Source organism: Ovis canadensis, chromosome 5 (assembly GCF_042477335.2).
Source record: "Ovis canadensis isolate MfBH-ARS-UI-01 breed Bighorn chromosome 5, ARS-UI_OviCan_v2, whole genome shotgun sequence".
In the NCBI taxonomy this organism is placed as follows: domain Eukaryota; kingdom Metazoa; phylum Chordata; class Mammalia; order Artiodactyla; family Bovidae; genus Ovis; species Ovis canadensis.
Genome location: NC_091249.1, coordinates 59472114 through 59496297, shown reverse-complemented (window position 1 = coordinate 59496297; position 24184 = coordinate 59472114). Strand labels below are relative to the sequence as shown.

General features: G+C 51.1%; 1 protein-coding gene across 12 annotated transcripts in view; it reads left to right on the top strand.

The window, feature by feature from the left end:
* Positions 1 to 23494, top strand: part of MACROH2A1 (macroH2A.1 histone) — an 81400-nt gene extending 57906 nt beyond the window's left edge. For 4 of the 12 annotated variants that reach the window (XM_069592103.1, XM_069592101.1, XM_069592102.1 and 1 more), the window contains exons 6-9: positions 6917 to 7007; positions 11801 to 11890; positions 14302 to 14476; positions 22712 to 23494. In XM_069592103.1, the coding sequence (XP_069448204.1) occupies positions 6917 to 7007; positions 11801 to 11890; positions 14302 to 14476; positions 22712 to 22877 (522 nt within the window). In that variant the 3' untranslated portion in view covers positions 22878 to 23494. Of the gene's footprint in view, positions 1 to 5089; positions 5190 to 6916; positions 7008 to 11800; positions 11891 to 14301; positions 14477 to 17388; positions 17439 to 22711 lie in introns of all 12 variants that reach the window. The other 8 variants (XM_069592099.1, XM_069592097.1, XM_069592098.1 and 5 more) reach the window with 3 other exon arrangements.
* Positions 23495 to 24184: the final 690 nt, after the last annotated feature.

Below are 24184 nucleotides of genomic sequence, written 5' to 3'. Positions count from 1 at the left end.
CAACACTTCCTGGCCCTCTTGTTAGTTTCTGCTGTTGGGTGAAAGTCATGGCATTCAGTGCAGAAGGGGCCTGAGCTGTCAGACTGACACACGGGAGTTTCCACACAAAGCACATTTTAAAATGTCATTAGTACAGGCATTAATTTTGACTTGGATGTTTGGAAATGTTTCAGAAAGGGTACTTCACAGTGATGGCTGTATGGTACCCTATGTTCTACGAGTCTTGTTTGCCACCTGTGACCGTGACACCAGTGCTAGAGCAGTGCAGGCAAGCTGAGGTCAGAAAGGTGATACTGTGCTCACTACAGTCCTGCAAGGCACAGTTGCTGAGCTCCTCACAGGAGAAGCTGGCCCAGGGCTTAGGAGCCGGGGCTCTAATTGTTGATGATGATGTATTTCACATACAGCTGTCTCAGGAGTAGTCACTCTCATTATTCTTTGATTTTACCCAGTGTTCACACACATTGTTGAATTGTTTTCAAAAGGGAAACGGTGCTGCGAATCCAAGTTGACTAGATGTGTTTGCTTTGTGATTCAGTGGAGATTCTCAGCGTCTTTTCAGAGATTTTAAAAGCTTTATGTTCAAAAGCAGTACTTCCAAGGTGCATTATAAATCTTCGTCAGTGGTAGTAAGTGATGTAGACTTCCCTGGATGAGTCAGTGTTACTAGAAGCAGCTGGGAGGCGGTGTCAGGAGGGCGTGCGTGTGTCCTCCCCGCCCCCACCGTGCACTATCAGGATTGCAGCCAGACCCCTGTAGGCTGCTCGAGGCAGGGGTAGGCACCAGGGGTTTTCTTCCTCAGATCCAGACACCCAGGTCCCGGGGGCTAGGGAATAGTGAAGAGAGAGAGGGCTCTTGAAGCAGCAACATGGAGGAAAGGCCCACCACCCCCTTCCACCCTACGGCAGACAGTTGGCTTCTGAGACAGTTTAGGACACGGGCAGTCCCATGCTTTTCCTCCAGCAGTGTCCTGAGTCCTTATCCTCGGGTGGCACATTCTAGCCTGAAATGCACCAGATGCCATCACGAGGCCTGAGCCTCTGGGGGATTCAGACCAGGCATACTTGTAGGCTGGGCAGCATAGCACAGAGGAGGAAACCCCTTCACCTGAGAGGCCGGGGTGGGAGTGGTTCCTGAAGCAGGCCACGGGGACACGTTGTACTCTGTGAGGAGGTGGAGACAGTTCTGTGGAGGACCTCTGCCTCTCCATCCACCTTAGTTGAAGTGGACCCTGGGGACAGGAGAAGAGCTCCATTTTATGTGGTGGATACAGGGAAAGAAGTCTTCCTTGTCCATTGTAAGAGAATGAGAGAGACAAAGCTTGGACTATGCCAGGCTATACTCAGTGAGTCACTCAGATAATCTTTAATACTGTTATTCTCTAAAATTGAATTTTTGATCACATATGTTTAAAAAAAAAGACTGTACTGCTTCCTTTAGCCAAGGAGGTCATGTCAAGATATCCCAGATGCCCTTCTAGTAGCCCCAAGCCACCAGCTCCTTCCTCAGCACAGGCAGGCCACTTCCCAGCCAGCTCCAGGATGACCAGGTCACCGCTGCGCCACCCCAGGTCCCTTCCAGGACAAGGGCAGTTCCTGAGCTCTGACCTCGCCAAATTCCTGCTTTCAGGGAAGCGGTTTGTACATCTCATTACAGAGTTGTGTCTGGATGTTTGATCAGTCCCAGCACTGTTTGTGGGCCTAGAGAGACCCGAGCACTGTCTTATGCATTGGATGGCCCTCTCTCTGCCATCCAAGGAGAGCTTACACCCTAACGAGTTCACATCGGAAGTAGACAACAAGGACTGACTAGGCGTAACTCCTCGAGGGAAGACTGGGGACCGTAGACATCAGAGGCTGGCTTCAGCAGAGCCCAGTGACCTGGGCATCATCAGGTCCCCGTGGTGGAGGAGAGCCTGAAGGGACCCTTGGCTCAGTACTCTTCCCCCAGCCCCACAGCCAGGTGGGACCCCCTTTCTGCTGTATACCTGGCAATGCTCTTTGGTCACTTTCTCCAGTGGCCAGTAGTCTTCACAGATACTTTAAATTCACCATTCTGGGATTTAAAACTTAGTTTTCCATCTTTCTCAATATTAAGACAAGGAAGTAGTCACCTTACTCACATTCCAAAATCATTAACAAGCCTCCCCGCTCCCAGAAAATCAGACTCAACTTGGGAATGTTCACAGTGCCCCAGACATCTGATTTCCCAGCCCACAAACACCCCTGCTCTGCCATATGCTTCAGACAGCTGTGCACCCCTTTGGGTGAGAGGCCCAAGTGGATTTGACCCTGGGTGGGTCTTGAGGGGGGCGGTCCTGGGACCTCCTACTACTGGACATCTGTTCTGGGCCTGCCAGGCCTGTTGGCATATGTCCTCTGCACGTCCAGACCCTTTCCAGGCATGTGCATGCACGGCCTCTACTTGTCCTCCTGTCCAGGGGAGCTTCTGTCCTTGCTCATGATCAGAGGATCAGATCACTGTCAGCTTCTGCACCTGGTCCAGCGTGCCCAAGCGAAGGTAATTGCCCATGTACCTTTCCAGGGTGCCTGAAGCAATCTGTCCTCTCCCCTCCCCATTCCTCTCCCCTCCCCATGCCTCTCCCCCACACAAACACAGACTGGGCCTCCCCCAAGCACAAACATTTTTAATAGCATTACTGTTTTGTGGCTCAGCCCCTCACCCTGAGGACTTCTGCTGAGCCTGGCACCTGGCAGAACAGAGCTGGGAAGTCAAGGCTCAGATGTGGCTGAGAGTGAAGGTGCACTTGACTAGCTAGGGCTTCTCCATGCTAGGGGCAGTGGCTGACAGGCAGGATTCTGTGATTCCAAGAGGGGGACTGCTTCCACTCAGAGGGAAGGTGAGCCCAGAGAGAACTCGGAATTCTCTTTGCAACCTCTCCCTCACTTCAGCAAGGCCCTGAAGCCCTATGGTTTCCCCAGAACAGCCCTCCCCCTAAAGAGCAGGGGGCGGTTCTCCCCAGGCAGAGGCAGAGGCAGAGAGAATCTACCAGGGTCTCCCCGGCTAGTTGAACCAGAGCCCATGGAAATAGCTGATTTTCCACTGGGGCATTTCTGAATACAAATCCAGAAGCATCTATACAATTGGGGAAAAAAACAGCATGAATTTTAAAGACTTAAACATGTATGACTTTAAAACCAAAAAAAAAAAAAAAAAATCTAGATGTCTTTAAAGCGTATTCACCCATAACACCAAGTGGACTGTTTCCCCCGCCCCCGTCTCTTTCTCCTTTCCATTCCTCCCGCTAGAACCTCCTGCTGCTTCACACAATGTGAGTTTTTATTTTCGGTGGAGGGAGCAGGGAATATTGGCTTAATTTGAGCTTTTGTAAACAGCATTTGCTTGATGTCATATGCAATACGTACATGATATGTAATCAAACCCTTTGCCTTGTCCTGAAGCTTCACTTGCCTTACTCTGAGATCACACCCCACCCACACCCCTTCCCCTTGAGCACAACCATGAGTATCCTCACCCCGATGCCATCCCTTCTGTGCCTCTGTCCTGGCACCAGGGCCCACATGTGCTTCTGAGCACATCACTGTGTGAGGTCACCTCAGTGGGCATCCTCCAGCTGCAGGAATGTCAGGGCCTTCGATCACCCTGCAGAGCTGGGAATCATACCGCAGAAAGTCTGAAGTGGAGAGAACGTGGGCCTCTTCTCCCTTTGAGCCCTAACTAAAGATGAAGCCTCCCTTCGCTGTGGCGGGGCCTAGCCAGGGTCCTTCCCTGGCCATAAGACCAGTTCATTTCCACAACTTTTAGTCTAAGCAGGTCCCTGTTTTGAGAATCTGCCTATTGCTTTTGGGAATCAGAAATGGGGGGTAATATTTCTATTGCTTATAGAATGTCAGGGTTTGGTTTGTTTAGTTTTGTTTGCACAAAATGTCTGGCCCCAGAAATTCAGTCACTTGGCGCTCGTGGCCAGGAGCATCCCAACCGAGGGTCCGCACATGGCCCTTTCCTGGGGGGTGAAGGCCTGCCCCGCAGGGCCCAGTGGGTGTGGTCAGCTCTCCTAGCCAGGCTTGCAGTTTGTCTTGGTCAGCAGCTCCTCTGGGGGCCGCTTGGGCATGGCTCTCTGTGCAGCTGGTTGGAATTTCTGTCACTGAAGAACAGCCATCTTCCCTGGGAGAGATTGAGCACTCTGCTACAGGCCCTTGGGCCTGAGAGCAGGAAGGGGAGTCCTAGGCCAGCTCAACTGCCCTGCACCTCTGACAGCCAGTCAAGATCATAGATTCCTCTCAGAGTGAGGGTTGCTATGGCAGCAGAATAGCAGCAGGGAGGCAGGACGTGCAGTGGCAATTTACGAGGCCTCGGCTGGTGGGGTATTCATAAAAGCCACTCAAGGAAAGCACTCTACCCACTGCGCCTCAGAGGGGCCTCACCAACAAGTGAGCACAGTTTAAAACACTGTCTTGATGGAGAACTGCTGTGTCTCTTCCTGGGTTTGGCCAGATCTTCAGCATCACATAACTAACAGGCATGTAAAATTAGATGTTACTAAATAACAGACCATTCTTGCTCCTCACCACCCCCAAGCAGGACACGGGAGCCACTTAGCCAGTGTTCACAGTGACATGAAGAGCCTAAGAGACCCATGGCCACTTGGAAGAGAATGGCAGAGCTGCTAGGGGTTTGCCCAGACCAGCTAGGACTTCTGCAGCATCCCAGTGCTCAAAAAAGAGGACAGCTCCGTATACCCCCCGACCCTACCCCAGCCCTGAGGAGTTGCCTCTGGGTCCTGACAGCTGCTGTACCTTGGCACCCAGATCACAAGTTCTTTTAAACGAAGGTAGATCCCCCAGTCTGACTTGCCTTAGGCTTCCCTTTGGCCCCAGGCATCACCAGACAGGTTCTGGACCTTCAGCCTAGCTTGCTTCTTTTTAGCATCCTGAGTGGCATTTGAGTCTTTTGTTTGAAATGGATTCATTTTAGCCAGTGAGTCCCTCTTCCCCTTTGTGCCCAGTGCACCTGGAATATCCCCTGCCCTTCATCTATATCCCAAGGCTCCCATCTCTGTGACTTCCCAGCTGTCCTGTTATTTCCCACCTCATGCTTTTCTTTTCAGCTGAACCTTATTCACAGTGAAATCAGTAATTTAGCCGGCTTTGAGGTGGAGGCCATAATCAATCCTACCAATGCTGACATTGACCTTAAAGATGACCTAGGTAATTGGGGATGGGGTTTGGCACCATCAGCTGTCAGTTGAAAAGTTATGGAACCCAGAATTTAGGTTCTTCATCTTCTCAAATTACAGATGGTCAAACTAAATTCCCAAAACTGAGATTAATATTTGAGAGTAGACACTGAATGTCTACTTACTGTAAGCCCTTCCAACTGGGAATGATGTGATTATGTTTTGTTAAGCCCTATTGGCTGCTTTCCCCTTCATTATAAATATATTGCTATCTAAATTCTCTTCCATAATGATCACACTGACTGCTGGTTACTTTGGGGGGGATTTTTTAAAACTGTGGTTTTTTTGTTTTTTTTTTTTTATTTTTTTTTAAGAATTGAAACATCTCAGGTAACTACAAAATGAGTTTCTCCATTTAAGCCTTAATTAGAAATGACAGTTAAACAAAGCATGAAAACACTTGAGAAAGGAGACGGTTAAGCTGCACATCAGTATATTATTAGGTTGTCTTTCATCCACCAGCAAATTGGATTCCCCCAAATTTACCACGTACTGCCACTTCAACTTTTTCTACAACTGAAAACAGTATATGACTGGGTGCCACCTTCATGAATTATTTGTTGAGTATGATATTAGAGAGAAGGCACTCATTCTTTTTCTGAGTGAGTTCCTCCAGAGGAAATCTATGCCGGAGCTGTGAAGTCCCTGTCCAGGAGGGTGGACGGTTCAGGACAAGCTGAGAGGTAGCCCTCAGGAGTCCCACTCTGTGGTCTCACCTTCGCAGAGAGGAACCGTCTGCTCAGGGCACAATGAAGGCTTCTATCTCCTTAGCTGTGAGCCTTGCGGGGGCAGCAGCCACCCACCAAGGCAGCCATATATCTGATACTGACTTAGGTATGTTTTATGTGCCTTTAGCTCTCATTTTTGGCCACCTTTGTAAGATGGCAGATTTCCTTCCTGGGAGAGACGCCCATGCCAGGCTGGACCTACACAAACTGGGTGCAGTAATGGGCTGAAGACATGAAAACTGGGACTCAAAAATGCCCTGCTTGAACTTGTTTTCCAATTGCCTTAAACAGATACTTTCTTTTTTTAGGGGTGGGGTGGGGAAAGCCCACAAGCTAGAAAAGGCGAGGATTAATCTATTCACAGTATACATAAAAACAAGATTAGAATAAGAGGTAGGCCTAGAAAAATTACACCTCTAAGGGGAAGAATAAAGGCATTCCTCTGAGCACACCTATACTGTTTTCTCCGTTTTCAAGAAATGTCCCTTGAAGGTAGACAAAATGATGAACTTCACAGGAATAAAAATCAAACCCTAAACGGTGACTGCTGCCGAGAAAATGGAGAAACTTGTTGTTTTGGTTGGCCTGATAGTCCACATTAAAAACAAACAAACAGATGCCATGTTTTAGTAGCCTTCTCAGTGGGATGCCAGTCTTACAGGCTTTTGCGAAGTGAAACGGGGCATTCGTTGTTCTTTCTTTTAACCTTTGGAAATGATCTCGTGTGTGTTTCTCTTTTTTTTGGACCTGTCATTCAAATGTTTAATTTAAACATGTCACATTTGATATCCCTCCCCCTCCTTCGCTCACCCCCACCCACACGTGCGCACACCTCGTGGACTGACTGCCCTTTGGCTCGTATGTTGGAATCGACCAGGTAGGCCAGCCCTGCCACTGGGGCCTTAGTAAATGTGCCTGTGCGTGGGTCTCGGTCCAACACAGTTGATATACATTTGTTTACCTGTTATAGTTGCAAGTTGTACAGGCTGACATTGCCTCGATCGACAGTGATGCTGTCGTTCACCCGACAAACACTGACTTCTACACCGGTGGTGAAGTAGGTAATGCCTAGCCGGGTGCTGCCGAGTGTGTGTGTGCATGGTCAGTCGGCCGCTGCAGACAGCTTGATCCTTTGACAGCTATGCAGGGCTGCATTCATTTCACACTTCCAGCTGTCCTGACCTTCCCCAGGTCTCCCATTCCCGGGTCGTGAATGCGAGAAGTACAGCTAACTGTCAGCCAGGTTGCATCATGCCGCTCCCAGCTGGGCCCACTTCTGGTTTGGAAACTGGTTCAGCAACATCGTGTCCTCGCTTGCTTCCTGAGGCACAGCTTTGTTGGAGACTGGTTTCACGTGTGATCTGAAGCTGCCAGGGGGATGCAACCCAATGGGCTGCGTGGCATCCATGACCGCTTCTGTGCCCTTCTATGGACCAGACATGCAGGAACGCCTGTGCACAGGTCTGTGTCAGAAGCACACTCGTTCCTGACAGTGGCCTTCAACCTTAAGTGCATGCTGGGGGAACTTGACAACCCTCTCCCACACTTGTGTTCTCAGACCTTAAGTGCACGAAGGTCCCCTCATTCTGATGTCGTGTTTCTAGACACTCTTGAGAAACACTCTCCTGGACCCAGAGAGCCCCTTCCTCGCCCCAGCAGCTGACCCACATGGTGGCATCTGGCACTGAGTAGCTGGCATCTGGCCCTAAGTAGCTGTGGGTGGGACAAGGCAGAGTGAGCACACAGGGCTCCAAGAGTCCGTGGCTGCAGACTGGCATAGACAGTGCCCTGCTGTAGCAGTGTGTTGAGGGGCTTCTGTAATGTGGATGTGAAGGCATCCAGGTGTGATGGTAAAACAGCGCAGGTTTGGAGCTAGGTAGAAGAATCCTGAATCCTAACCTTACCATCTACCAGATTCGGGGCCTTGGCAAGTCACCTAATTCCTCCTCAGTGCCTTGGTTTCCCTATCCATAAAACAGTGTTAACAATGAGAATTGTGTTGAATTATGTCAAATCATGTAAGCAAAGCACCCTGCTTCACGTCTGGCTCGTGATAGGGGCTTACTGTGGTCGTCTTGCTCTCAGGTGCACGTATGATTTTTACAGTAGCCGTGCTGATCCTGAGAGCAGCATGTCTGAGTGTAGATTCCAACACCAGCTTCCAAAAAGAATTGGCTACATTTCTATTAAGGACAGAAGTGAAGTCATCTTGAAGGATGAGGCTGTAGGGATCTGCCTGAGTGTCCCAGACACTAGAAGCACAGCAGCTTAGCAGTCTGTAGCTGTCCAACTCTGCTCAGTGTCAGTCACAAAGCCCGCTGTTCACAGTCTGCCCCAGCCACTGGGATTTGGGCTGATTGCTCTCCTGGGCATTTTGGATTTTGGATAAGGATGGAAAGACAAACTGGATGGAAAGTCGGGATTTGCCAAACCTGCTAGGCCCAAATGAAATCAGGCTGTAGGCAATTAAAATAAACTCCCCTTTCTCAAGATTTTGGAGGAGTTTAAGAGCTCCTAAGTCAGGCAGCTTAAGCGAAAGATACTTCCTTTCTTAACCAAGTGAAAACTTGATGGGAGGGAAGTACTGATTTTGAGGAAAATAAATAAACGAACAGCTAAGGGCTTATCTTTTCAGCCAGGATTGGCTAAAGCCTGGGTTCATCCTGCCATCCTGGACTTTGGGTGAAATGGAAATTATGAAACTTGCTGGGCAAAAAAATCTTGCCCAGAGGAAAGAAAGGAAGGGCCAGCCTGCTGCTGCTTGGGAAGTCTTTCCTCAGGATTAGCCACACCAGGAGGTGGAGCTGGAGGCTTTGAGGCCAGCAGGGGCCAGCTGGGGTAACAGGCAGAGCCAACTATCCCCATCCCACAAGAGCCCAGTCCTTCATAAACCATGAATGGAACTGGCCTCCTTGGAATAATGGCAGTGCTAGTGCTTTTCTCTCTGACACACATGCCCTTAACTCACGTGCACAGGGCAGGGGACAGCCTCGGTGACATGCGATTAACCTGGGTCTGAGAGCTCTGCCAAGGCTACTTGGCACATCACTCACAGACACTATCAAAACAGGTCCAGACAGCCCGACTGGCCAAGGAGCAAGATTGTGCCAGGACTAGAACGCAGGGCTTCCAAAGCCCACCTCTGTGCTTTTTCTCTGAACCAGTCCAAACTAGAACTGAACCCAGATCTCTTACAATACCAAAATAATGGTCAACCAGATTCACACATGGTCTCAATTGGTTCCAGCTCCCACTTTGATGTGTGAGAGGGGAAAAGAGGAAGCGAGGACGTAATCACTCCACTTCTCATATTTGGTGTGAATTCCCGAGTCCCGAGACCGCTGGAAGAAGGAATGCGAGTGCAGGAATGCTTAGCCCCAGTGATTAACTTTTACCCATCAAAAAGTTCTTTCTAACAGTGAAATAGACCACAGGCTGAGCCTGACGTTTGTCCAAGCCTAAATTTTTGCTTAGGCTGTTTTGAACACTGATACTTATGCCTGCTTTCTAAGCATGAAATAATGTTCTTGTTCTCATGGGAGTAACACATGTTTATGCTTGGGGGCAAATAAGCCAATTGCTTTATGATTAACCCTGAAGTTAAGCCTAAAAAGCAAGAGTCTTACATTAAGAGTGTTGACAATACAGTTGAAATGGGCCTGTTTCTTGTTAAAAAGTACACGTGTGTCTACATGAACATGTGCATACATATGTGTGTGTAGGAGTCAAGTCCTGACCGGGTTGATTGCCTGCAATCTAGGATTCAATTTTTAAGTTTGGGAAATGCATTAAGTGTAATTTAACGTGCAAATTTCACTTCTAATTAAAGCAAGATTTAATTATAAGTAAAAATTTTAAAGTAAACACTCTTCCTAAGATAAAACACCTTTAATTATAAATCAGCCCATTTTCTTAATATTTTCTATTTCAGAAAGGTGTTGGTCGTATCAATACAGCACTGATTTTACTTTATCTTCCAAATTTCTCATTCCTCCTAAAGAGTAGGTAGTCTAGAGAATGCGTCCTGAAATAGTCCTGCCTAGAGCATGTTCGTATCCATCCCTCAAGCTGGAGGATGGATGAGGAGGGAAGGCCAGACCAGGTGTAGCTGGTCAGCAGTGTTTGGGATCCAGCGACTTTAGATTCATTTCTCTCAGTTGCATGGATGTTTCGGATAATCCTATAGCTGTGTCTCACTCACCTGGGTTGTAGCCTCAAACTCTGCACTTCCCAGTGGTGGAAGCATGAGGCCCAAGCCTGCCCCCCTAAGCCCATTGGCCACTGTCCCGGATGCTGAACTTTGTCACAAACACCGGAGGCCGCTGCCGCTGTCAGTGAAAGTCTCTGAAGCGGGTGGATGTGTTTTACTTCTGCACACCTCTGCCATTTAAAGCCCACTTCACTGCTTTCCAAGACAGGTGAAGGCTTGTGGGCAGTCCAGGCTCACAAGGAGGGGCACTGGATCCCACCTCAGGGATCCCACAATAATCTCTGTCTGAAAGCCAGGCCTTCCCCTAGCTGAGAGCTCCTCGTGGGTGATGGCCTGGTGCTCACATTCATTCAGGCCCCCAGACTTTGTAGAGTGGGCGGCTTATAGGCGGTGCTTGCCAGTAGCCCTTGTGCTGACTTATTTGTGACAGTGCCCAGGCCATCTGCTTTTCCTTCTAGACACTTCCTGGGGTTACTTCACCCCTCCACAATAACATGCTAATGAGGCAGGTTTCTCTAAGATAATCAGACCTAGTCATTCCAGGGTGAATCCAAAGAGAATCTGGGCTGGTGCATCCCAGTGCACCCTGACTGACCCATAACAGAATGTGCCGGGGGCACCTGGAATTTTCCATTACAAACGGTGAATCTTAAGGGGAGTATTTTATCCTCTTGTGAGGAATGTACTTTAAAATGTGCACAACTGAGGAAGCAGAGCTTAGGGAAGACCGAGACCCCGTGCTGGCCAAACTTAAAAGGATGATCCTGATTGCTGCTACCTAGTGAGACATTTAACCCACAGACCTTATTATAGGTGTTGATAATCATATTTGGGAACTTGGCTTTCATAGGCGGAGTTGATTACTTAGTAAGTACCCTAATTTAAGAAGAAATGTTCCCAAAATCCCATTTGATTTTTAAAATCTGGTCCTGAACAGATATCCCTCTTTCCAAGCTTTGATATAAGTTCATCTTTAAGCTCTGTTTCTGATGTTGCCCTCCTTTACCTGAAACAATTCTGAATCATTAGTGTGATTAAGGAAATACTGTCTGAGGCCATTTTTTTTTTTTTTAATTCACATATGACACCAAAGCTGCAAAATAGAAACTAAGCATGGTAGTAGAGCTAGTCCAAAGGTGGCCAAATCGGAATGCTTTCTTCTGGGCCTGCTGCCAAGAGGAGAGCTAGCTGCCTGATGGGAGCCTGGTGTGCTTCTTCTAAAACCTCCTTATTTGGGGGTTCTCCCCAGAGACAGAGAAGAAAATCCAGGGGGAGGCATCAGCCTTGGAAGCCAGCACCATCTGGTTTCTCACGCTGATGGAAAGCATGCGAGACAGGCGTGCTTGCAGAGAACAGGCGTCTCTTTCACATCTCTGGCACGTCCAGGATCACCGCAAGTCACCCCCACGTGAAGGGGCAGCAAAGGTGGCCCAGTGGGCAGCCGTGCAGAGCGGTGACTGGCTGATAGTGAATCTCTTCTAAATTTCATTTCTGACTCAGCCACAGCTTTGTTCCTATCTTGCAGCTGCCTGGGAATTTAGCTGGTCAGATCATTTTTAGTATGTAATCATCTGACATGCTAAGTGTCTGTGTGTGCCCTGGGACCCAGGGATGGCAATCTGACCTCACCCTGTTCTTGTCTAGGAAACACGCTAGAGAAGAAAGGTGGCAAGGAGTTTGTGGAAGCTGTCCTGGAACTCCGGAAAAAGAATGGGCCCTTGGAAGTAGCCGGAGGTGAAGAGGGGCGCACCCTGCTTATCTGGGAGTGGTACATGCTGTATCACGGAAACCATTTTACAGGACAGATTAGAATTCAGAGGTGTTTGGGTGTCTCCAAGATGAAGGCAGAAGAAAGCCTGGTAGACTTTTTATCACACACTAATTGTCAAGGGAGTTAAGGGTTGTGAAAATTGCCTTTCTAAAGTTTTTTCCTTATTACTTAAAATAGCTTCTAAATGTTTGATGTCTAGTCCTCAAATTTTAAGCAGATACAGAAGCCAAACTTGGCAAATCTGAGATCCGAGAATTATAGTGATACTGAGCCATCTGCGAAATTGCTGATGAGAGATGCAAATGAATCGTTTCCATTCAGTCAGCCATCTGTGTTTTTAATGGGAGTAATATAAATACACATCTCTCATTTGCCAATTACACCTTTCCTGATAAGAGGGGTAAGAAAATGAAGTGTGAGATGAGGAGAATTACTGCTGAGAACTCAAGGCAGGGCACTACTCAACGTTGCCAGCCTGGACTAGGGGATTTTAGGTGGACACAGGGTTTCCTGAGCACCAGAGAGTCAGGACAGGGGGCAAGGCTGGCTCACCCACCAGCTGTGTGAGAACAGACCATTCCCTTCCTTTCTCTCTGGGCTCGTTTCCTCTTCTTTCTAGATGGTTCCCCAGTGCCCATTCCACATCCTATTTATGATTTTTAAAATGAATCTTTTAAATATGGGCATCAGTGGTTCCTAGGTCACAACCACACAGGCTTCTCTGAGGGTCCCCTGGGCCTTACGCCTCCTTCCCCAGTGCCTGCACATGACCTCTCATCCTGGGCTAGTCATGGGTCCCAGCGGGAATAAGAAGGTGGCATTGCATTTGACCTCTGCTCTGCCAGTTCAGTTCAGTTTTGCCCACAAAGGGCAAGGCACTGCAGAGAGTTTGTGGGGGCACAGTTACCAGGCTCTTGCAGGAAGTTGCCCTTGGAACTGCCCACACTGAACAGGGAGGACACACACAGCATAAAGCACCCAGCCAGGGGCTCCTGGCCTTTCCTCAGCCCCCTCCTGGCAACTCTCTGTGCCAGCCTGGTGTCCTCCATTGGTACTTCAGTTCAAGCCCGTTTGGTGGCCCTCAGCGTGAGGTGTGATGAGAGGGGGCCCTGATGCTGCCACATACCATCTTAGCTGGCGACAGAGGAGCCACAGCTGGTGCCAACCCATTAGACTTAGCACAACTAAAGGTACGTTTGCTTATTTCAAAAACAAGAACACATTTTGTTCTTTAAGATCCATTGTAGAAAATGTTTTAAAGTATTTTTAAGTATGAAGGAAATAGATAATCACTGCTTATGAACACAGGTTTTGTCTTTTCCAAGCATGGTTTAGCAGTTACTTCTCACGTGGGCAGACTTGTGAATTAAGTCCCACAGTGTCAATCAAGCCCGCAGTTCTTGAACTAGTCGGCAGAGCCAGGACTCAAAGTCAGACCTGTGACTTTGGGTTCAGACTGTTGCTACTGCACCATGAGACACTTCTCACAAATCCCTCTTCTCTGGATTCTGCTGGTCAAATAGCAGACCCAGTAACAACCAAGACCCCGTCACAAATTGGGTTTAGGGAACATTTGATCAAAAAGGTTTGGGTGTCTTAGTGGAACAGTGGGTAGAGATGTGAGTGTGCTCCTGTACAGAAATCTGGCAGGCAGCATTCATCAGACGCCTTGGTTCTAGAACCGCCTTCTTTGTGCTGCAGCTTGTGGGATAGGAATCCTGGAACGTGCTCTGGGAGCCATGGGCTGACCTGTCACATTTCCTGATGGGAGCAGACCCAAGACCATTGTCTTTAGATCTGACCCAGGGCAGAGAGTGAGAACACACCTGGAAAGGCAGGTCTTTAGCTGGAAAGAGGCGTCTTCTGGGAGAGGAAAAGAGTAAGATGGAAAATACTTCCATCCTAAAAACACCGTCCAGTTAATTCTGTCAAAACGAGCAGGATGGGTCAGTCAGGGAGACGACTAGAGCAGCAGACATGCTATTTAGATTACTTTCCCAATAGGTTTATTCTGAGCTGTGTCTGAGAGATTTATAGATGCATCATAATTAAATGCATGTGAATTCACTTGAGGAAAAGGCAGTTGGAGACCCCAGAAGGCAATTAATTGGAGGCAACAAACATTGACACATTTGGTCAAGTTAGATGGTTAAGGCTCTGCTTCCTGGGAGGGTAGGGAGAGGGTTTACTGTGACCTTGGCTAAAGTTCCTGGTGGTGATGGTCCTCACGCCAGCTTCCCAGGGGTGGGGGTGGGCATCCCCCTTACCGAGGGAGGAGGCTCTGGGGCCACGCAGTCTGGGGGGATGTGCTGGAGAGTGGTCCTTGTGCTTTGTGCAGGAACCCCACTCACTGCTCCTCTCTCGTCCCCTGCAGCTGCTGTCAGCGCAGGCCATGGCCTGCCGGCCAAGTTTGTGATCCACTGTAACAGTCCCGTCTGGGGTGCAGACAAGTGTGAGGAACTTCTGGAAAAGACGGTGAAGAACTGCTTGGCGCTGGCGGATGACAAGAAGCTGAAGTCCATTGCCTTTCCATCCATCGGTAGCGGCAGGTAAGGGCATGTGGCGCTCTCCCCGGAGTGTGGGCCATACTTGAAGAGAGCTCTGTGCACACGGTCAGCTGAGGCTGCGTCCAGCACTCTAGGCAAAGCCCTCTGCCCCTTACCTGTGGATTCCCAAGCGGTCTCCAGCCCCCTCTCTACCTGTGTCTCACTGCCCTGCTCATGAGGTGGATCTGAGTGGGCAGGTACGTTAAACAGGGCTGTCCCCTCTTCCCAGCCCTGAAATCTCCCCAGGGAGACTTACAGAGGTTGTGGGGAGCAGTACAACTGCCCCTAAGACAGACCCAGAACCCAGAGGGGCAGCCCTGGAAGGGTGTAGTTGTTGAACCTCTAACGGGGCGGGTAGGACTCAGCCACAAGCCCCCAATTGCCCCCACCCCAGATGTCAGCACATAGCCCATAAGGTCCCTGCCTGTCAGCAGCACTGCGCTCGGGCTTGGGCCTGGCTAACCAGCCGAGTGATAGCAGGCAGACGAACCCCACCTTTGGCTCTAACCCCCTACCCTGTAAAGGAAACGTGATCGTCCCCCCATCCTGCAGCATCTCAGGACCGCTCAGACATTAAAGTGCTCTCTGAAAAGAGCATGCTTTGAGAACTCTGCCATGAAGAAGGTGGGGTGGCTGCCTCTGAGGCTGTGTCTCACTGTCCGTCACATCTCCAGGCTCCTCCCTCAGGCCTCTAGAAGCCTCACCCTCTGGACAGAGCACAGTAGCAAGTGGAAAGTGGCCTTCAGAGCTGCTACAGCCCAGGGCACTGTGTCGGCAGGTGGCTGTCCCTGAGGCGTCCTGTGCACATGGAGAGCCTTCCAGGGTCTCTGCCATCAGTGCCTCCCAGTACTTGAGGAAGGCGGGCTGTGCAGTATAGCATGGGTCCAGCACACTGACACCCCATGACACGGCCAGCTACATTGTCCTCCTGGGCCAGAACCATTCCTTGTGCATATAGAAAGCTGCTCTTCTCAAAGTGCTCCCCTTCCAAACCCACGAGGAGGACAGAGAGTGGACTTTGCTGGTTTTAACCTTGTGCACACCTTGTAATGCTGCTTCCCTGAACAGTGCCATCACTGAGGGTCCCACAGCCCAAGTGCCAGAGCTGGTCCTGGGACGTCTGCTTGAGCAGAGCTTAGCCGCTATACGCAAAAGGCCTTGCCTGTAGGCAGATGGGCACCGTGCGCCAGGGCTTCCCGGGGTCACGGTAGTCACACCAGAGGAGCCGATACGGGAAAACTCTTCCTCTGGAGCCTCTGCCTCTCCCCATCCCCCTTCAGCAAGGACAGAAGGGGCATCCCCCTCCTGGAGCTTAGCTATGGGTGCCACGCCTCCCCTCTGGCCCTGCAGTTCTGGGCAGTGGGAGGGGCCTCTTCTGGGGCTTACTTGTGAAGCTGGTGTGTGGGAGGAGAGACCCTGCACAGAGGACAAGTGAAAGTGCACGCCACCCCAGCCTCAAGTTCCCATTCCCACCCTGCCCTGTGCTCTAGCCCCTTCACCTCCAAGTGCAGGTAAGTCCAGAATGGACGCCATTGTTGTTTGGGATTGCCGTCTGTCTAGTTGCCATATATCTTCATTCTGTTTTCTTCTGCCAGAAGCAAAACTTGACCATCATTTTAAAAGCCAATACCATGTAAATGCATATTGAAAAGAAAGCAAAGCCGACAGAGCTAGAGCGTCTGACAGCCCTTTCGGTTGGTTCTAAGAGCACCTGGCAGACACGCACCCTCCATAAAGCAGTCAGCAAGCACCCAGCAGGGTGAATCTCCCCAGGGACTGACCCTACTCAGTCCCAGAGTCCTTGCGAGATTTTTTTTTTTTTTTTAACAACGTGCTCTTGAATCTGAGCATAATTAGCCAGCTTCCTGCCTCTCCCACTTTCCCATCCTCCCACAGAAATTCTGTTATTTGGCATCGCTCTGCTGTGTGACCTTTGGGAAGTGAATCACCCTTTCTGTCCCTGGCCTGCCTTATCAGCTAGTGAGGCTAAGGGACTACCCTTCCTCACAGACAGTTCTAAGGCACAGTTAATTAGCATTTCGGATACACTTTGATCTACTCTGATGAAAGGTGCTTCCGAGGAAAGAAGCAATAGAGGAGTCTTTATTGGAGGTAATAATTTCACGCTCTTTCATATGACTATTGGGAAATTTTTAATTGAAGCATAAAAGTCATACCCATAAAAAGAGCATCTGTTATTACAAACTTATTTACATTTTTCATGGAGTAAAATGTTTTAAAAAATAATCAGTTGAAAGCTTTTAAGAGGGCAGAATGCCAAAGCCAAGCACATGTCCATTGCCGCCTGGCCCCACATCTGTGGGGCAGACCTTGCCCCACAGAGCTGTGTAAACAGCTGCCCTCCCTTTCATGAGCAGAGAATGGGATTACACCAGAGCTGGCCAGTAAATCACAGTGGGGTTTAGGAGGGGAAATAAAACAGCTTGTTTGTGGCATCCAGTGTCTCCAGCATAAAAGCCATGCTGGAATGAAAACAATATAAACGCAAACATGTTGGTGGAGGGCTGTGGGATCACTTTCTCTCAGCCAAGGCCCAGTGTCACGGGCGTGTGGAGGCTGACCACAGCCCTGCACTGCCTTCCTCCAGCCCCCAAGAGTAGGAGCCAATCCTAGAGCCCACTGAAGGTAAATGAGACCCCCACAGTGTAACCCCGGGCTCGGGAAACCGCCTCTGGCCCTCCTGTCCTTGGGCATCCTGCTCACAGTATTTATGGATCCCCCCGACTTCTCCTGTTCTGTTTGACATTAGGGGACGACCCCTCTTCGGAGGGGCAGTATTTGGGGAATAGCTAGTGTGGGGCTTTGATTAAACTCCCCTTAGATTTATGAGCCTAAAAAGGAAAGCCAGTTTGTTTTCTTCAAACTACCATTTATGGCTGTTCATTGAGTTTCAGGAGTGGTGCTAAACCTTCTATCTGCAGTATCCTCACAGCAGTCCCACAAGGTGAGCAGCACTGTTAATTCCACTCAAAGGCAAAGAAGGGGAAGCTTAGAGCGGTTAGGTCACTCACCAGAGGTCACATAGCATGTACTTGAAGAGCCAGCATTTCATCCAAGGCCCTTAGCTTCAGTGCTCTTGATATTAGGCACATGGAACCCCCACCTACTGTCTGGTCAGCCTTGCCAGAGGATCACACCACTCCTTGCGCACTCTCTGTGGGAGTAGACTTTAGAGAACCTTGGAAACACTGCTTGGAATTCCCTGACCTGCCCAGGCACAGCATCAGCCTCCCTGTTCCCTGGGCATGGGCCTTAGAAGACAAATACAAAGAACAGAGACAAATTCTCTTGGGGAGAATTGCCTATATGAGCCCTGAAGAGAAGGTAAGAGGCCTCTGGGGGGTTGTGGTGCCCTGGCCTCTCTCTGGCTTTGGAAGCATTGGATGCCAGTGCCTTCTGAATTTTGGCTTCACCCTCTCGTAACCCACCGCTCTCAGCTCGGACCCTGAGAGCCTGGTCTTTACCTCTGGATGGAGTTATTCAAAGCCAGCCAGAGCACAGGAAGGCCCAGGAGCACAATGTGAAGGAGACCTACTCCCAGCAGACAGGGTCCACATGGGGCGACAGACACTCTGCCTGCATCACCCAGGCTACCCTGCCCTATCCACCTTCCAAACAGCCGAGACAATTAAACAGGTGGCCTGGTCCAGTGTGAAAACCAGAGTCCATCCAGAAGCCACTTTTGTTCTTAGCCTTCAGGCTTGGACCTCTACTCTTGACCTCCAGAAAAGCCATCTGGGCTCTCCAGCTCCCAAGACGCAGCCTCTCCCCACAGGAATCTCTGGGTCCCTGGTCAGCCTCCTTGGCACTGCCCCTGGCCTGCAGTCATGCAGGCCTGCCTTACCCAGCCCTGGAGGCCAAGCTCACTGGAAGCAGGGACGCCTGGCAAAGCCCTAAATGAAGAGGGGCTCAGCCCAGCTGGAGGCAGGAAACCCTCTTCTGTGCCACGTGAACCTGAATCTCTGCTGTCCAGATGGGACAGTGGACAGGAAACCAGTGTGTACACACAGCCCCCAGCCATCACCGGGCAGGTGACCCGGGAGGTAGCCCATGGGGTCCACTTGCAGCAGCCACGGAGACTGAGGTCTCAGACACCTTCTTAGTCTGGGCAAGACAAGGCAATAAAAAAGGTCAAAGTGAAGATAAACTCTCTGAGGGGTGGGAAGCCCTTTCTCAGAAAGCAACTTAAGACGCTGAGCATAAGCACAACTGGCTGGGTCGGGGCCACATGGAACATGGGGGGCTCCCAGCTCTCGGGGAAGCCCGCCTGCGTCCCCATCATCAGCACCACACAGAACCTGCGTCCCAGTGGAAGCAGTGCTGGCAGGGTCGGCACGATTCAGACTGGGGTCTGACTGGAGTGGGAGCCCGTGTCCGCCCTCGCTCTCGAGGCAGCAGCGACCGGTCTCAGCCTGGAGGCAGACATAGCACGGTGGCGGTAGAACGGAGTGACAGGAGAGGAAGCCCCAGCCGAGCAGAGAGGCAGCGGTTGTTCCACCCAGGAGGGAGGCCAGCCAGCCCACAGGCCACGAGAGGGGTGCGACACGCAGACGTGAGCACCTCCCTCCAGACTGGTCGGTGCTGCACCAGGAGGGCCAGCGGAGCCCCTGCCCACACCACAGCCACTGCAGCAGTCAATGGCTGACGGCCGTCCAAGAGAACTGGGCGTCTGGACTACAGCTTTGTCAGCAGAGACAGCAGCAGTCACCCAGTCCCAGGCGTCACAGGGCCTGGGAGGCCATTTTCCACCATGTGTGCCTTTAGAGAGACCTTGTTCCCACTTTATAGACGACACTATTGATTGAGGGCTCTGGGTAGTGTCTTGTTCAATGTACACAGCCTCTCCAGGTAATAAATGCTTAATTACCTGCCTTATTCCACCAGGTGGGGAAACAGGCCCAGAGCCAGGGCCCAGACTCAAGTCCTGTGGGGCTCCAGGCTGCTGCATGCACACAGCTGCCCCTGTCTTAAGGGTGCAGGGCCCCACCTGTGAAAGCATCCACTTACACCTTCCATTCTGTTACAAATACTTCTAAGTGTGCCTACTAGAAATCGTTTAGAGGGCCTACCTGAAGACAAGAGGAAAGCTGCTGCCACCCCCACTCCTTCCTGGTGGCCTGTGTGGTCCAGAGGGGCCACAGTCCCGCAGCTGGGTCTCTTCTTCAGGCTGTGACTGCCTCGGACACAGGTCTAGGTTTGTCAGCAAGAGGTTTCCTGGGAACAGATCACATTCATAGTCACCCAACAGCAACCTTGCAGGACAAGCCAGATCAGCCTGTGCTCCCTTAACAGTGGGGCATACAGGCCTGGGCACTGCAGCTCTATGACCTTCGACCCCCTCCCTCTCTTCCCACTTGTAGGTTCTTAACCTCTGGGCCCACCCTACAAGCTCAGATTATTAAGTCCACCCTGACTGCGTGTAGAACAGTGGCTCTCAGAGCATGGTCCCTGGGCTCACCTCATCAGACTTCCTGGCTGGAGCCTGCAAACTGCATGTTGGCCACCCCTCCGTAATCGTGATGGAAGCTAAAGTGGAGAACTATCGACTGAGAGGAACAGGGACTAATGTCCCTTCAGTCAGAATCACACATCTTCCAGGGCAGAGGAATGGGAAGCTGGGGGAGAAGGTCTGTGTCAGAAAGTGCTGGGCCCAGCTGCAGTGGCTGGCCTGGTGGCGCCCCAGGGAGGCCCCGTCACAGCTCTGTACCACACCATCTCCCCTGGCTCGGGCAGAGCAGCCCCAGAGTGGCACGAGGGCAGCTCACGAAGCCTTGCCCAGAGCCAGCTCCAGCAGGGCACATGCCAGAGGAGGTGAGCTGCGACCACCAGGCCACACAACAGAGGCTCTCACCTCGGCCCAGCTCACCTGGGCAGGTGCAGGCAGGGACGCCCAGGAGCGCATCGCTAGTAGGGTGTCTGGGGCTGGTGGAGCCTGGTCTTGGGCTTCCAGTGCAGAGGCAACTCCTCCCAGTGCTGCCTGGCCCCTACCTAGCCAGGTGGTGTGTACAGGCCGAGCTCTGCCTGGTCAGAAGTCCCTGGAGTTCCTGGCCTGAGTGCAGGCTGCCCCCAGCAGTGGGTGGAGCTTTGCAGTCCTGCCGCCACCCCCTCTGCAACCCCACTCCTACCTGTCTGCCCAGCGGCAGCTGCCTCCTCAGGATCAGAACAAGTGGGATCGTTTTAATTGAGTTCTCCGGACAGCATCTGTATTTACAGCAGGAAAATAAACATTTGCTCTTGGTGAGATGCTTCAAGTGGGCCCTTATTCGGGTGACCCTGGGACCCTGTGCCTGCATGCTTGCCCCCAAAGTGGGCCTGGTCCCCCTTTCAAGAGTTGGGGGTGGGAAAGGAAGGGTAGCCCCTCCAGGGTGTGAGCTGGGTGCCCCACAGCACACTCACCAGAGAGAAGCGCCAAAACAGAAGGTCGGCTTTACGTCGTGCAGTCTCTCCAGCCTGCGTCTTGTCCTGGACAGCATGGCCTCTGTGCTTCTCGACTCCTGTGAGGAGAGTCAGGGCAGCTGAGACAGGCTTGTGAGAACAGCTTCTTGCCAGGCTGAGCCTGCAGCTCCCGGAGTGAGGATGAGAAACTTCTGCACCGTTCCCACCACCCTCCACCCCAGGCCGCTTGTTGGTCACCCCAACTTTGCTGGTGCACAGAGCCCCAGGGGGTCCTCAGGTGGAGGCTGCCTGTCCGGAGCACCTCTGCAGCTCCCCCTCAGCTTCTGAGCCTGGTCTGGTCACAGGCTTGTGTGTGCTGCCTGCTGGCAGGAGTGCCCTGTGCTTGGGGTAGGGGACCTGTGAGGGAGCCCCAACTCTGGGGTGCACCTACTACAGCCCGCAGGCTCCTCCACACAGACTGGGATCAGGCCTGGGGTGAGGCCCATGTCTTTCAAGAGTGAACTTCATTTCTGAAGCATTCAGGAGTTAGTAGGGGTCCATTATCAAGCTGAGTGAAGCCCTGTTTGATTGAAAGCAAGTTGCAAGAATGGTTTTCTCCTCGGCTCTGAAAGGCTCCGAGTGCTGACAAGAGATTAAGTGTGACCCTCCAAAAGAAGCTACGGTGGTGCACATCTCGCAGCGCTTGGCGAGTGAGCCGGGGAGAAATCCTGTACCTGACACACCTGAACGCCTCTCGCCTGGCAGCAGGCACACCATTCGAAGCAAAGTCGCAACCGAGACCGGCAAGTTGGCCCCACACTTCAAACTCCAAGGTCAGGTCGGATGGAAGACGGTAGACCTGCAGATGAACAAAGAAATCCCCATGGACTCTAGCCCCTCACTCTTGCCCTCAGTATCCTGAACTGTAAACTGGGGTCAGTAAGAGCTTGAATCCAGGGCCACTGGCTCCAAAGGCCATTTATCTCCCCTAGACTAAGCCTAGCGCCACAGTCCTGGATGCTGTGCCCAGGAACGGCCCGGGCACACACGGAGCAAAGAGTGCTTATCCTGTTAGTCCTGCTTTCAGATTCTTGCCCGAGTTCTGAGCCATGTGACGTTTACTTTAAATGGAATTGTATGTGAATTCAGGTCATTTTGGCCTGGAGACTTGGATGCTGTCGCTTGGGATGAAGAGCCTACTTGTCCCAGAGTTGTTCCCTCACACAGCTCCCTGACACTCAGGCCTACGGGGTGTCCAAGCTGGTGTGTGCTAGGAGGAGGATGCTCGGCACCCATGAAATCAGAAGGCCCATGGGGAGGGTGCAACCCTTTACCATGGACAAGACGGAGGCTGGTGCTTCCTGGAGAAGCTCCAGCCTCCATTACCCCTGAGACTGAGCCCCCCGGGGAGCTTTTGGGAACCTGAGCTGTATCTCAAGCCCCATGCTAGTCCCAGTGATATTGGGAAGAGAACTGTGAGTGTTCACACTGCCCACAAGAGATGGCACACACCCCACACGTTGTGAACCACAGACCCTGTCACCTGGCTAACTGCCTCTCAGAAAGTGTCATGTCATGCCCCCTGTTGGGAGCACACAGCGTATTCTCCTGTGGGACATAGTTCTCCACCTCCTCCTCCTCCCCCTGCCTGGTGGCACTGGGCTCTCACACCTGTGTCCAAGCAACCAGAGGTTGAGGGCCACTCATGAACCCTGACACAGCACCAGGCCACCGCAGCACAGGGAACTCGAGGGGCTCTTGGAGGGAGGTGGTGGCTGGGGAGGGTGGACCCGTGGCCGCCGTGGCCCCATAGTTGCTGAGCCCTCATTCTCTCTCTCGCAGGAACGGTTTTCCGAAGCAGACAGCAGCTCAGCTGATCCTGAAGGCCATCTCCAGTTACTTCGTGTCCACAATGTCCTCCTCCATCAAAACGGTGTATTTTGTGCTTTTTGACAGTGAGAGTATAGGCATATACGTGCAGGAAATGGCCAAGCTGGACGCCAACTAGGCTGAGGAACTGCAGGCCAGCCCGCACCATGCCCCCGCCTCCAGTTTGAAAGAAAGAAAAGGAAAAAAAAAATCCCCTCCACTCCTAATGGAAGGCGGGAACCCTTTCATTTTTTCTCCCCCGCCCCTCCCCGTTTTGCTCATCTAGGGAAAATAAGGTTTTGGTTTCCAGTTTAATTGTTTTGACCTTCTAAAATGTTTTTACGTTAGCACTGATAGTTGACATTACTGTTGTTAAGCACTGTTCCAGACCGTGTCTGACTTTAGTGTAACCTAGGAGATTTTATAGTTTTATTTTAATGGAATCCTGCCTGACGCAGAGCAGTGGGGAGAGCAGTGTCTTCTGCGTGGGGCAGAGTGCAGGAAGCCCGTTTGTAACCGTGTGTCGTGGTGCTTTATTGTACACCCAGTGGCGTTCTTTTTACTATAATGTTCTTTTTTCCTCCCCTCAAGAAGAAAAATCATGAATTTGCAGCAGACTTAATTTTTGTTTACTTTTTGTCTTAATGTTGGATTTGAAAAATGAAAGATTTAAAAGGCAGAATAGAATCTGTTGTCCTTAATTATATTTGCAATTTGGAATTTGTGTGAATTGATTTAGTAAAATGTTAAACTGTTCTGACTGGTGTGTTCCAAGTTACTGTGCCCTTGAGTCCTAAGTCGGTCTCTCTCATCACAGGAGTGGGGGACCCTGGGTGGGTCAGCCCACCCCGAGAAATACTACAGTGGCCACTGCACCCTGGGGTAGGGAGAGTAGCCTCAGACCCTGATGGTCTCTGGGGGCGGTTCGTATAAAGTCTCCTTTCATCCCGTGACACCGGGCAAGGGTGAGATCCCATTTCATGGATGAGAAAGCAGATGTTCCAACAGCCATGTGGGTGGCAGGTGGCAGGCTGGTCGTCCAGCCTGGATCTCTAGACTCTGAGCTCAGCTTTCTCCTGCCACCTCCTCCCTCCTGACCATCTCTCTGACTCATGGCTGGACCCAGAGCCCCTGGGCCACTTACTTGCCAGATGGAGTGACAGAAGCCTTGAGCCGTCAACCCGGGCCATGCTGATTCCTACAGGACGGGGTCCCTGTTACTGGGAGCTTTCCAAAGGCAAGGAAGGTGCTGTCACCAAGGCCCCCATCATGCCGTCAGCTTTGTACACGCCTTCCTACAGCTGTGGGTGTTTAGGGGTGATCCCTACCACACTAGAGTAGCAAAACTCTGGCTATCTCAACTTGTTAGCAAACTGCAGACACTCTGTGCTTCAGAAGGTACATTCACCTTAATCTAAATTTGCCTAAAAGGCACAAAGAAATGTG